Raw genomic sequence first — 13,408 nt, 5'->3', positions numbered from 1 at the left:
TTTTGTCTTCATTGCATTCACATTGATATTTCTCACCGTTAAGAACCTACCCACCACGCATAATTCATACTGGTTCCCCTCAATTTGCACTTCGTCTCCAAACACAAAAGTAGAGTTCTCCTCATCTTCAATATTTAACCCATCAAACTGATCATTCAAATCATTGTATCGAGCCATAGTCAAACTCAAACGATTCCCTCTCCAGATTTAGAGATTGAACGAAGAGACCAAAAAAACTCTCACATAGATGGAGAGAATAGCTAGTAAATTATTAGTTTAGTTTAGTTTAGCATTACCGGCCTACTAATTTGATTTAATTCAATTGTTTCAAGCTGTACTCTCTTTCTTTCTTTTTTTAATGGAAAGATGTACTCTTAAATTAACATACCAAATTTGACTTTTAACCCGAATGTATTCGGATCCCCATTCTTTTAAACAAAATTATATTCTATACATTATTTTAATTTTTCAAACTTTGTAAAAATATTAATATATTTTTTAATTTTTTAAAAACCGTACAAACTTTATACCTAAACTTGTTCAAACTGAGTTATGTCGTACTCAAATTCACCTTGATTCATTTCCGGGAAGAATTTTAAAATCGTGTTAATGGTCAACAGGTTTACAAATCGAACCGAATTGAATCGATATTTTTGCTACAGAATGAACTGTCCTATTTTGAAAAATATATCACGTAGATCCTAATTTCCTTATGAACATTAGATTTATAAACATTTACCTTTATTAAAAAAATTATAAAAGAATCCAAATTGAAATTTAATAAAAAAAAAAATTCAAAGAAAAGCACTAATTAAAAAGAAAAAAAATGATCGTTGAGGGGATGTGCATTTGGAGGTGTTGTATGATGAGATCATAGCAGATAGCAGATAGCAGCAGCAAGATTCCAGTCTCCAGAACATGAACCAGCCCAGCCGGCCATGCGATTATTAAACATACATGTACACACACTAATTATATTAAATTTAAATATTATTGTAGCAAGCATGTTAGATACACACACAAAGTGTATATAAGTTGTGGGTCGCCATGAATTAAAGATTGTGTTAATATTATTTCTGGATTTTCTTGGACATTTCTGATACCACCACCAGCCTTTCGGACAACCATCCATCCGAAGGTATCTGTCTTCATTTCATTACATTCTATGTATATGTTTTGTCTACTTTTCCACATAATGCATGTTTTAGACACACTTGTTTGATTTTGTTTTGCTATAAAATTTCTTGTCTTAATTTGAATTTTGGAATTGAGTGAGGTTTTTCAATTTTGTAATGTAGGCTGGTGATTTTGAGAGCTTGAATTTTCCTTTTCATTTTGGGGGTTTTAGAATAATTGCGATTTTCGTGATCAAGAAGGGAAAGGAGGTCTTTAATTTTGAAATTTTGTGATTTTACCCAGAAATTAGGATTTTAGATATGAGTGTTGTTTCTGGGGTTGTTTCGAGGCAAGTTCTGCCCGTATGTGGCAATTTCTGTATGTTCTGCCCCGCACTGCGACCACGGTCTAGGCAACCTGTGAAAAGATACAAGAAGCTGATTTCAGATATTTTCCCTCGTTCCAAGGTTAGCTTTACTATTTTTAACTTGAATGCCTGCTCATTGTAGCACTTCATTATCATGATTCATGCATTTGAGGCTTATTATATTCATCTTTTGAATTTGTTACAAACCAAACTTACTTGCATCTTTGCTAGAAACTTCATATTATAGAGGTTTTATATATGACATATGGTATGCTTGAATTATAGTTTTGTACCACATTTTCCTTTCGGATGAAAAACCACATAGTGATATTGTTTTTGATAATTAGATATCCACTTCAACGTGTGTGTGTGTAGCATTGTTGAATTAACTTTGCAAGATGACTTTCAGCAATATCTTCAAGTGCTTTAGAAATACTATTTTGCTTAATTTATTCCTAGACTAAGAATTAGTGAATTTTATGTGCATGCATATGTATTCTGTGTAGATCAATTTTATCTGTACAGCGTACCAAATTCATCTTCTGAGTTGTTAGGCCCATCTCATTGTTCTGCTTTATGTTTAATAAAAAAGTAACCATCCTTTAAGTATTCTCTGAAGCATCATGATCATTTAAAAGCAAGAATTCATAGTAGGTTCACCTTCTATTTGAATCACCATTGTTAGCGTATCTTGCTGGACTCTTATTTTTTTATTTGCATTATAGCAACTTATGACATGGCAATTAATCACAAAAGGATAAAAAAACATATAATGTGGTTCTCGAAGGTGGTTCTGTAAAGCATGATGAAGATATATATATATTTTTGAAGTGTATTACTTGTTGTCTGGTTAAAGGTTAGATATCTTGATGTTATTTTGCTATATTCAATATTCATCTGTCAAAATATATTTTTTTCTCCTCCAACACACTGTTGTGATTTATTTTCTACGTCTATATTGTTTTTTATAATTATTCAAGTTTATAGGATCAAGAGCCAAATGTACGGATGATTGGGAAGCTCTGCGACTATGCTTCAAAAAATCATTTTCGCATCCCCAAGGTAAAAGCTGAACTTGATAACTTTATAAATGTCTTTTTATGTTATTATTGTTACATAAAGAAGATCCCCTACCAATAAATTCCTTGTACTTGAAGTTACCCAAGTAAAAAATAATAATAACAATAAAAATCTTACATGAAGCTGTGAGGTACAGGGAAAGATTGTGCCACGGATATAATACGTTTTGATATTTTTAGATATTTACACCATTAGCTGACCTTTTTTCAGAAAAATCTTATGATCATCATTTTTAATTATTTATATCTTAACCAATCCAAAGTTTATAATCTGACTCCCAGATCTCAGAATTGCTGGCACAACGGTTTTACAAGGAATTGAGAAATGAAAATTTTCAATCGACAAAAATTGTCGTGTCTATCTACAAGAAGTTGTTAATTTCTTGTAAGGATGAAATGTAAGTTTCGATTGGTACTTTCTTTCTTGTATGCCTATTTTACCATATGCAAAGTTATTATGCTTGAGGATCACAAGTTTAGATGTCATAACCTATATTTTTTGACAAATAATTGATTTGTGCCACTTGGATCCCCTTCCCATGTACCTGCATTCTTATGTCAATTTTCCTTTAAGGTAGTCCTTCACCTTCAAAACTAAATAGAATAACCTAAACATAATTTATTTTTGAAATAGTAAGTACTTACATAGTTACATGTACTACCTCACCCCAGTGGCAAACAGCGGCTTAAAAATATATGAAGCCACAACAATCCAATAAATCACTTAATCAATAGATGCTGCATAAGTAGAAATCAATTTTCACCCATCAACCCTATTCGAATAGGAGACAAGTTGCATCAGGATGTGCATATTTTTTATTATTGCTAAAGCTTTTGATCCTACCCCTTATGTATGGACGTTTCCATTTACTACAGGCCCTTATTTGCAAATAGCCTATTAAGTATTATGCAAGCTCTTCTAGATCAGACAGGCCAGGATGAGATTCTTATATTAGGATGCGAAACACTTTTTCACTTCGTAAATAATCAGGTATCTTGTTATTGATTCCCACACCTATAAATCTTTGTTTCCAATTTTTTCTCTTATATGAATGTTATTTTATCTCACAGAAAGATGGAACTTATATGTTTAATTTAGAAGTATTTATACCAAAGCTCTGCCAACTAGCTCAAGAAGATGGAAATGATGAGAGGGCAAATCATCTGCGTGCCGCTGGTCTGCAAGCCCTTTCTTCAATGGTACATCGTTTAAAGCACCCTACAATGGGGTTCTCTCCAATATGTAAAAATTTAGTGTATGAATATTAGATATACTTGACATATAGTCTGATTACTATTTTTGGGCCTCATCCGATCTTCACATCTCCCTGTGCAAAAGAGATCAGAAGCATATAGAAAAACGTTTGCTAAATATATTGGAAAATAAATATTTAGCCTTCACACACGCGCCCACCTATAGGTTCATTTTACTTAAGATGGTAGGACACACAACTTTAGTCCCTTATCTTTTACATCGGATATAAATATTTTATTTGACTTGGTGCCTTTCTGGGAATAGATGTAGCTGAGTATTATAAGTCGAGACATTGAATGCTGATGAAGGAATTTGCAAACTAGCAAGCTTCATGATAATACAAACGACAGAGGAAAAAATAGGAACCTTTATGGCATCTTTTGATCAAATCACTAAATATAGTACTCTATTGTCAAATCTATCTAAAATATTTGTATCTGATGCATTTGAACTACTTCCAAGAAGTTAGCACTATGAGATGTTATATAATTGTTATAACGGAACTAAAGCACGAGATATTATGATGTATGCTCTAAAATTTATCTTGCCCCCTCGAATATGTGGTGCACACACACACACACACATATAGTCATATGTACTATTTTCTCCTTAGCATGTTACAATAAAGTATTATTCTATCATTTTATTTTGGATTATTTTTTTTGTAGGTCTGTCTCATGGGCAAATATTCCAGTATATCCGGAGATTTTGATGATGTAAGCTGGGTGCAAATTCAATAGTTTCTTATTCAGTTTAGTTAGTAAATCCATACGGTTTTGCCATTTTCCTCTTTGAGTATACTTTATCACAAATATCACTCATAATTAGGTGCTTAACTGCTCTTTCATCATTTCCTTGTACTTGTACATAGATTTTATCATGATGGAAACAAGAACTGTCTAGTATAATTTTTTTTGGTATTCAGCGGTGTTAAAATGATCAAATTATATGTTCTGTGTATTTCATCCAAGTGGCAACTTGTGGAAATGATAATACCCGGAAAAATAAATAATCTAGGTGATATATGAGGGTTTACCTTGTATTAAACTTTACATATACAGTTACAACCTGTAAACATGTCTTGTGAAAAAATCTTTATGCATTTTAGCTTAAAGTGATCCGTCTGTACACATACCCTAGCTTACTTTTTCCAGTTATTAGTAGATTTTAATCATGAAATTGAATAGCTAACAAGTTGCCTCTCTGTCTATTATTTAAGACACCTTATCTACATTTAGACGTAGTACCATAGTAGTCATGTTATGCTTTTGCTATGTTATGCCTATTTTAAACTAAATCCTGTCAAATCTCTTTCATTATCATTTTCAGATTGTCTCAGTAGTCTTGGAGAATTATGGAAGACCAAGCAAAGATTTCCCCCAAGTTGGTAATTTTGAAGACCATGCTTCTCCATCACCAGAGATCTTGATGAAGGTTCCATCTTGGGGAATGATCGTGGATGATAAAGGCGAACTAAAAGTGACAGAGTAATTTGTTGACACAGTTTTTGAGTGATTATATTCCCTTTCATATCAACTAAACAAAATGTACGTATGGAATCATTTTATGTTTTTTATAGGGAAAATGCCAAGAACCCCTGCTTTTGGTCTCGGGTGTGCCTAAACAACATGGCCAAGTTAGGCAAGGAAGCCACCACTATGCGTCGCATTCTGGAATATTTATTCCGCTATTTCGACGATAGCAGGCTCTGGTCCGATGCAGGTGGGCTTGCTTTACCAGTCCTTAAAGACCTGCAGACTCTGATGGATGGATCTGGTATGTATATTACCTTTTTCATCTATTTGTGCTATTTTAGAATCATAAACCTTTCTTATTGTGGATAGTCTTAGTAATATTTTGAAGTTACTAGATAGATTCTTATACTTCTCTTATCGAATGATTTCAGGGCACAATACACACCTTCTGCTTTCAATATTAGTCAAGCATCTTGATAATAAGAATGTACAAAAACAACCTGATATGCAGCTTGATATTGTCAAGGTTACGTATTCACTCACTCTCATTACAAAGGTTCAGCCATCTGTGGCTCTACTTAGTGCTGTAGGCAATATTATAAGACATCTGCGCAAAAGCATACAACTTTCATTAGATAACATGAATTTAGATGCCGATGTCCTCAAATGGAACAAAAGTTTTGGAGAAGCAGTGGACAAGTGCCTGGTGGAGTTAGCGCTAAAGGTTACATCACTTGCCTCCTCCTGACTTAAAAGTCGATATAACGTTACATTTTCCAGTTTGTTGGTTTAGTATTAAGCTATTCAATTCTTTAGATATTTGACTTTGGCCATTGTAGTTCTTTTCAATTTATACTGTTAAATTCTTATATTAAAAATATGTTTTAGAGCAGAAATATCCTATAGGGATCCTTCTCTTTGACACACATTAAAAAAAGTAAAATTCATTTTTTGATTAAGTTGTAGCTCAAGCCCAAGAAATATTTTGCTCACAATACTATATTCCTTCGTATCTACATCTTGATTGCATCGAAAAATATGTTGTCAGAAGTTAGTACGCAGTTGATGTAACTTGGAGAAAAGACCAAGGGATGGCTGATTGTATATTACAACATCTAGTTTTCATTATAATTTATTGAAGTTTCATGTGTTCCCTATAATCTTGTGATAGGTGGGATGCGAACAACATGCTACATATGATCAAGTGAACAAATTTCCAAGATTAGACATTGACAAATACTAGTATGTGTCTTGTGAAGAAACTTTGAAGTGACTAAAAGTCCGAAACCCTGTTAGTTTATTTTAATCCAAAGTAGATATGATGGGTTTTGTTTAACCGGACTTGACTAAAGTCGGGTTTTCTATCTTATATCCGTGTCAACGTTGTTTTTCCATATCATAAAATTGTAAATTTTATTAGAATATAATATAAGACCCTGATAAGTTCCTTTCCTAACACCTTAAGGTTATAAGAGAAGTAGAGAACTAGTTAATTAACATGGTAAGTTGACAGAGATCTTAAGTTCGACTCCCTGCCACCCCCCAATATTCCACTCTTCGACCCAAAAATGAACTTTCGCGTAAGGGGGAGTATTAGAATATAATATAATATAATATCCGGGTAAGTCCTTTCCCAAACACCTTGAAGTTTTCCGGTTTTATGAAAACCGGTAAATTAATTTACTTATCTTTAGCTTTAAGAAAGGTTATTTTCCCATACTCAAGGTTATTAGATAATTAGGTCATTTCAAAACTCCAAAGTTATCAGTTATGTGTACAGTAACAAAGATATGTTTAGACCCAGTTTTTTACCCTTATCCTCAACAATTTTGTTTCCATTATTATATTAAATTTTGATTAATAACAGGTTGGAGATGCGGGCCCAGTATATGATATTATGGCAGGGACGTTGGAAAATATTTCACCTGTTATGGTTGTAGCACGAACAGCTCTTTCTGCAGTTTATCGTACGGCTCAAATCGTAGCCCCTCTTCCGAATATGTCATATCAAAACAAGGCAAAGCCTCCTATTTTAGTATTTATTATGTAGTTTCTATATCATTTTCTTTTTCGTGTTTACCAACACTCACTTCTCACAGATATTTACTTCTCATTAGGCATTCCCTGATGCCTTGTTTCATGAGTTACTCACAGCTATGGTCCATCCAGACCATGAAACACGAGTTGGAGCTCACCGTGTATTTTCGGTCGTCCTTGTGCCATCTTCAGTGAGCCCTCATCTGGGAGAGTCAGATAATGTTGCAAATTTGTCTAGAACACTCTCAAGAACTGTCTCAGTCTTTTCTTCTTCAGCTGCCCTTTTTGAGAAGCTGAAAAAGGAAAAGCCTTCTTCAAGGAGATATCTTGCTTTGGAAAATCAGGAAAATGTTTCTAGTGTGGGGACACAGAAAAATAACAGTGGGTTGCTTGAAAGAATTAGATCAACTTATAGTCGTGCCTATAGCTCAAGTGATCTAGATGTTCTTCCAACACAAGATGAGGGATCGACTGCTAACTTATATAAAAAAGTGGTACAATATTAAACTTTCCCTATCATCTTAAACCAGCCTCATTATTGCTGGGAATTGATCTTGTAAAAACGTGATAGTGGGACTTCTTTTTCAAGGGATCACTATTACTATAGTCGACTCAGTCCTGGAGTTTTGTCCTTCATTGCTGACCCTCATTCTCATCATGAGTACCAGATTATATTATTCTACCATATTCTGGTGGATCAATATATATACTTTAGTTGTGAGATGGGGCTCATTAAGTTGTACAATTGTTTTCCTTAACCTGTATTTTTTTTTTGAACATCAGGAAGCCACCTCTTTAAGGCTGAGCAGCCACCAAATTTTCCTCCTCTTTTCATCAATATGGATACAGTCTATTTCCCCTGCAAATATGCCCGAAAACTATGAAGCTATTGCTCACACGTACAGTTTGATTTTGTTGTTCTCTCGGACCAAGGTAATTGCTGGATTTTTTATTGTAATATTAATTTCTTTGTGCCGTGTAAAAGAATGAATGAGCATGTATTGATAAATTTGTGAGCTAAATACCACCACAAGAATAATGAGATAGAGAAACCAAAAGAGAAAAGATTTTAAAGGACATTAGATATTTTCCAATAACACAAGCTAAATTTTAAGCAGCATTGCCTGTTCTGGCTATCTGAGAGAATTATACTTTGAAGTGTGCAATATTCCCATCTTGTATACAAGATATAGAAGAATTCACCAAAAAGCACCATAGGAGACTATAGATTGAATAAAAGTACCAAAAGACACATTAGAGTCCACCAGAAAGTACAGAAGACAAAAAAATTGGAACGAGGATCCAGAACTATAGTAACTCTATGCACGAAAAATCTTGACTGCCACCGGGCAGATTTAGCCATCATCCCTAAATTGATACTGTATGAAATCACGAACAGTCTATCCCTATTGTCAGTCTCTGTTTAACTGCAATAACACTTAGACTCTGGTTCAGCTTGTAATTGCATTATAATTTACTCTTATTCGTTAGAATGCTGCTTTTAAGTTTGATCAACAAGACAGAATAGTACCCTCAGGGATATTGGTATTTCCCAAATAGATCTTTCCTATGAGCCAATCACATTGAGTATCTATTGTATTAGCATTCCAATTATGCTACTGTACTTTTAATGCATACTATCATCTTTTGCAGAACTCCAGCCGCGAGGTTCTACTGCGTAGTTTTCAGCTTGCATTTTCCTTACTCAGTGTTGCTCTTGCTGAAGAAGGTTAGGCTGCGACATATGATTACCTATATTAGTGAGCAGAGTTGTGAAGTTACTTGTACTGAAAGAGAAGGAATGAGAACAGTTACACTGGATCTGTGTTATTATTTAGAAACAAACAATTAATTGGACATCCCCATGCCATTTTCCTATTATGTTGTGGGAGTATGTAAAATTTATTTACCTATAGTAATAAAATCAAAAGAATTATGGTGGTACTTAATATAAAATAACTTTAGAAAATGATATCTTTAAAGGACTGTTTCATCTTAAGCTGCGCAAAAGATTGACTTGGTTCTTTGTAGGTCCCTTAAGATTTTTCAATTTCTTTCAAACTTTTTTCATCAAATTGGTTGCAAGATTGTGGAACCTTGGTGATTCTCTCTGTTCCTGTGGAATTTATTTTTGATTTTGCTGTGAAAGTTTTAACATGTTTGATTAGTTCATTTTGTCAGTTGGCGTGCTTTCATCTCATGAATGGTTTATGCTATTCAGTTTTAAAATTTTTTAACCCGTGTTATCATTCTGAAAAACATAGGCATGCATTATGCAAGCCATGTCTGATGAAGCTTTTGTATCAGGCCACATATATAGTGAATTTAAATTACTCGAAGTTGCCTCTTTCCAGTACTGTGCAGTCTTTATCCGGAACGTTACAGTGCTCAAGCTAGTTGTAAATGATTATGAATAATTCGGGGAAGTCACGATTTTTCACCTAAATCCTCTTTCTAAGACTATCAAATTAGATGGTCCAGATTGCATTTACATCATACAATCATAAAAGTTACTTCATGTCACCAGTTAGACTCAGTATTGGAAGTGTTGATGAGAGGGCAAAGATGCTCTAGTATTTTGTTGAATTAATACATAAATATAAACAAATGTATGAGGAAACTTGCTTCTACTTGTAAGTTTATGGTTTTTATAGTGATGATTGTGGAATTTTTTATATCGACTTCTCATTGAAGTGGAACCAATATTTCCCTCTCTTTCTGCAGGGAAACTACCGCCACCATCACGCCGTAGATCTCTCTTTATGTTGGCAACTTCTATGATTATCTTTTCATCAAAAGCATACAATATTCCTTCTCTTGTTCCCTGTGTCAAGGCTACAATTACAAATAAAATGGTATGAACTTATTGGCTTTTCACTGCATAATATTATAATCTTCAACTCTACTTCTCCTGCATGTGGCTGGCTATATTATGACTCTACTTCCTCTCCTTCCTATGGTTGTATGTAAGAATTTGTTAGTATATATCATTATTAACAAACTAGAATATTTTTGTATTCAATACTAGTTTTATTTAAAACCGTCCTTGGGCCATAGATGTTCCCATGTCCTCAATTTGTTTATATTGTTCTTTCCAGGTTGATCCATTTCTGTGTTTGGTTGAAGATTGCAAGTTAAAGACAAGTGACAATCAATCTGACCATCGCAAGATTATATATGGATCTATCGAAGATGATAATAGTGCTTTGAAGTTTCTTTCTGAACTTCAATTAACAGAGTCTCAGTCTAAAGAATCCTTAGCTTCTCTTTTGGTGGAGAGTTTGAAAAATTTGGCAGATGTAAGCCTCATATTGCATATCAAGCTTTAGGAGTGATTATATACCTTTTTCTTGTATGACTGAACTTCTTCTCTAATATAAATTGACCTAAAGCTTTTCCAATATTTGTTGTCTTCCGATGCAGTCTGAAGTATCAACCATAAAAGAACAGCTGCTCAATAGATTTGTACCTGATGTTATGTGCCCCCAGGAAGCATTAAGTGATACCCAACAAAAAGCACATCAGGGCAGTTCTGACAATCACAAATCTGTGCAAGAGGTGATTATTATATAACTTTAAATCGTTTATCGTATCTGTTTCTGCCTTCTTTTACACCTATCATGCAGGTTTCTCCTCTACTAACAATGGATGATTCCCTTCAGGATTCATTCGGAAGTGATCACAGCAATGGTACAGACATGGATATGCCAGACATCATGAGTGTTAATCAACTTCTAGAGTCTGTATGTACTTTCGCACCTTAATAATTAGCTTCCATTACATTAGGGTTAAAGTCAAGAGGGAAAAAACCCAGAGAAGGGAACAACATTTGTTGACAAGTGTGCAACTGAAAACTTTGAATTAACTACTGTAGCATGTGAACACTAGACCTGTCCTAGAAAAAATGTTTCTCAACATAGACCACTAAGAAACCAGTTAAATATACCCAGAGTCAAAACCAACATGTTGGAAGGTAACTCAGACGAAGCTTACCATCTTTGACAGTTTTACACAACCCCCCCCCCCCATAAGCATATTTTGGTCCTGATAAAAGTTGTTAATTAGCAGAATCAGGTCGACAAGATAAATAGGTCAGACACAAATAGTATGGCATATATGTGTAGCTTGTTAACATATGCCCAAGCATGTTAGCTTAAAAGTGGCTCGGAGGCAACACAAGTCTTTGTTAGCTTGTTAACATAGTCTTTATGAGGCATGTGCCAAGGTTCTGGCATTTCAGCCTAACCATAAGTGTTTATCAAAAGCATGTATCATCAGTTTAGCACTTCTAGAGTAATTTTTTAATGGTACATAGATTACGGTGGAAAAACCAGGTGTGCCTGGTTTGTGGGGTATGTTGTACACCCATTAGTCTATCAGTTTCAAATCCAGACGGTGGTTGCGGGTCCCTTCCATATTAAAAAAAAATGTTCCTGAACATCGATTTTTGACTGAAAGAATATACATACTTCACAGATCACGTGCATCAATGTTGGGGCGAATACTTGAGCAAGTTTTTCCTCTTCTTTTGTGCTTGATAAGTAAGCTAGTTTACTGTCGGTTCTCATTTTTCATTTAAAGAACTGAAGCTTAGAATAATAAGATTTGACAGAATAACTTAAGCAGCACTCAAACCATACATGCTATTCTGGTTTTAGAAAATTTATTTATGTAAGCACTCATTTCGGAGACGGGACTCATCTATATTATTTTGTAATGTTCTTGCTTAAACTAAAAACCTCACGTGTCTGGTGTGCCAGGTTTTAGAGACTGCTCACCAAGTTGGTATGTTATCTGGGAGCACTGGATTTGATGTCCCTTATGTGGAAATGGCTAATCAGTGCGAGGAACTATCAAATGGGAAGCAGGATAAGATGTCCCACTTGATGAACATCCAACGGGAAGAGCAAAAGTTTCCAAGCACTACTTCACAAAATGGCTATGAAGAAGATAAGCCAGTGGCTTCATGTTCTCAAAGTGATGCGGGCTATCAAATGGTATGAAGTTTCCATTTAGCATGCAATTGCAGTCATTGGCTGCATCAATTGTGAACTAATGTGCTTACTTCTGTCTTCTACCACCCATGTGGATCTAAGTTTCAGTATATTTCTTAATACACGAAGCCTTTGGCAAGTATATAGCTTCTTCAAGTCTCATGTTCAAATTTAAGCTAGTTTTTTACTTGAAAACTTGTGATTAAGCTAGCTTTGGCAAAGGAGTCTCATGTTCTGTCATGTATTAAAGATTAAGAAGTCTAAGCTTGTGCTTGTTTCATTTAATGTAACTTCACTACAGCTCTGTATAATTATCTGTTCACGTCTTGATAAAGTTGACCGTAATTTTCTAAGAGTTTTATCTGACGTTTTCATGAATCATAATAGAATTTCTCTCTCTGGCCTCAGGTTGGTAACTCTTTCACCGGTCAGAATGAAGCTGCTTCTGGAGAACCATACCTGGGCTTTGTTCCTGTGCTGTGTGAGACAGAGTACCCGCTTAATTCACAGTCAATCAGGCTACCCTCTTCAAGCCCATATGACAACTTTTTAAAAGCAGCTGGATGTTGATACCCAAGTCAGAGAAATTACATAATTTCATATATCCGGATAGTGAGAAGTTACATAATCCCTGCCCCCAAATAGTGAGAAGTTGCATAATCGCCAAACCTGCTCCGCTCGGTGTGGGGATCAGATTGGTGTGGTGGAGCAAGGAGGGCGGAGCGGGGAGGGATAGGTACGCATCCTTAAACGTGCATGTATACTATAGCATCTGGGGAAGGGAAAAAGAGTGAGTTTTTCTAATAGGATGAATAGGTTACATCTTCTGATCGAATTCATCAGTATTCTTAAAGGTCGATCAGTATGTAGATTGTCCTGGACTGCAGAGGAAGCATTTGTTACAGTTAGAAATTTTGGCAGTTTAGAAGAGATCTTTTTTGTTTTTTTGTAGATTTTTATTGTATCTATTAGGTTGGTAGATAGGTAAGTTATATTTTAGATTCATCTAAATTCTGATATATATATAAAATGCCCAAGCTGTTACAAGAGTGCAGAAATTTTTGCTGTTTCGTAACTTGGCTTTT

The 13,408-nt window shown here is 34.7% G+C and overlaps 1 protein-coding gene across 4 annotated transcripts; it reads left to right on the top strand.

Annotated features, from left to right (window-relative positions):
• The first annotated feature begins 820 nt into the window (after positions 1-820).
• On the top strand, positions 821-13,393 carry LOC141689540 (protein SEMI-ROLLED LEAF 2-like). 4 transcript variants are annotated; one of them, XM_074493876.1, is made up of 20 exons: positions 821-1,138; positions 1,420-1,583; positions 2,471-2,545; positions 2,845-2,960; positions 3,439-3,553; positions 3,634-3,762; positions 4,486-4,533; positions 5,147-5,304; positions 5,397-5,593; positions 5,724-6,016; positions 7,160-7,309; positions 7,410-7,823; positions 8,113-8,262; positions 8,983-9,058; positions 10,054-10,184; positions 10,428-10,628; positions 10,753-10,887; positions 10,956-11,072; positions 12,090-12,326; positions 12,732-13,393. In XM_074493876.1, exons 2-20 carry the CDS (start codon positions 1,437-1,439, stop codon positions 12,891-12,893), a joined length of 3,051 nt encoding a protein of 1,016 aa, XP_074349977.1. In that variant the 5' UTR covers positions 821-1,138; positions 1,420-1,436; the 3' UTR covers positions 12,894-13,393. The 4 variants fall into 4 exon arrangements, with proteins under 4 accessions (XP_074349977.1, XP_074349978.1, XP_074349976.1 ...); XM_074493877.1 differs by having other exon boundaries at positions 1,299-1,583; positions 10,992-11,072; XM_074493875.1 differs by having other exon boundaries at positions 1,299-1,583.
• The last annotated feature ends 15 nt before the right edge of the window (positions 13,394-13,408 follow it).

This window comes from Apium graveolens, chromosome 10, assembly GCF_009905375.1.
Source record: "Apium graveolens cultivar Ventura chromosome 10, ASM990537v1, whole genome shotgun sequence".
In the NCBI taxonomy this organism is placed as follows: Eukaryota; Viridiplantae; Streptophyta; class Magnoliopsida; order Apiales; family Apiaceae; genus Apium; species Apium graveolens.
The sequence above is the reverse complement of the archived record's forward strand: the minus strand, read 5'-3'. Positions and strand labels throughout refer to the sequence as shown.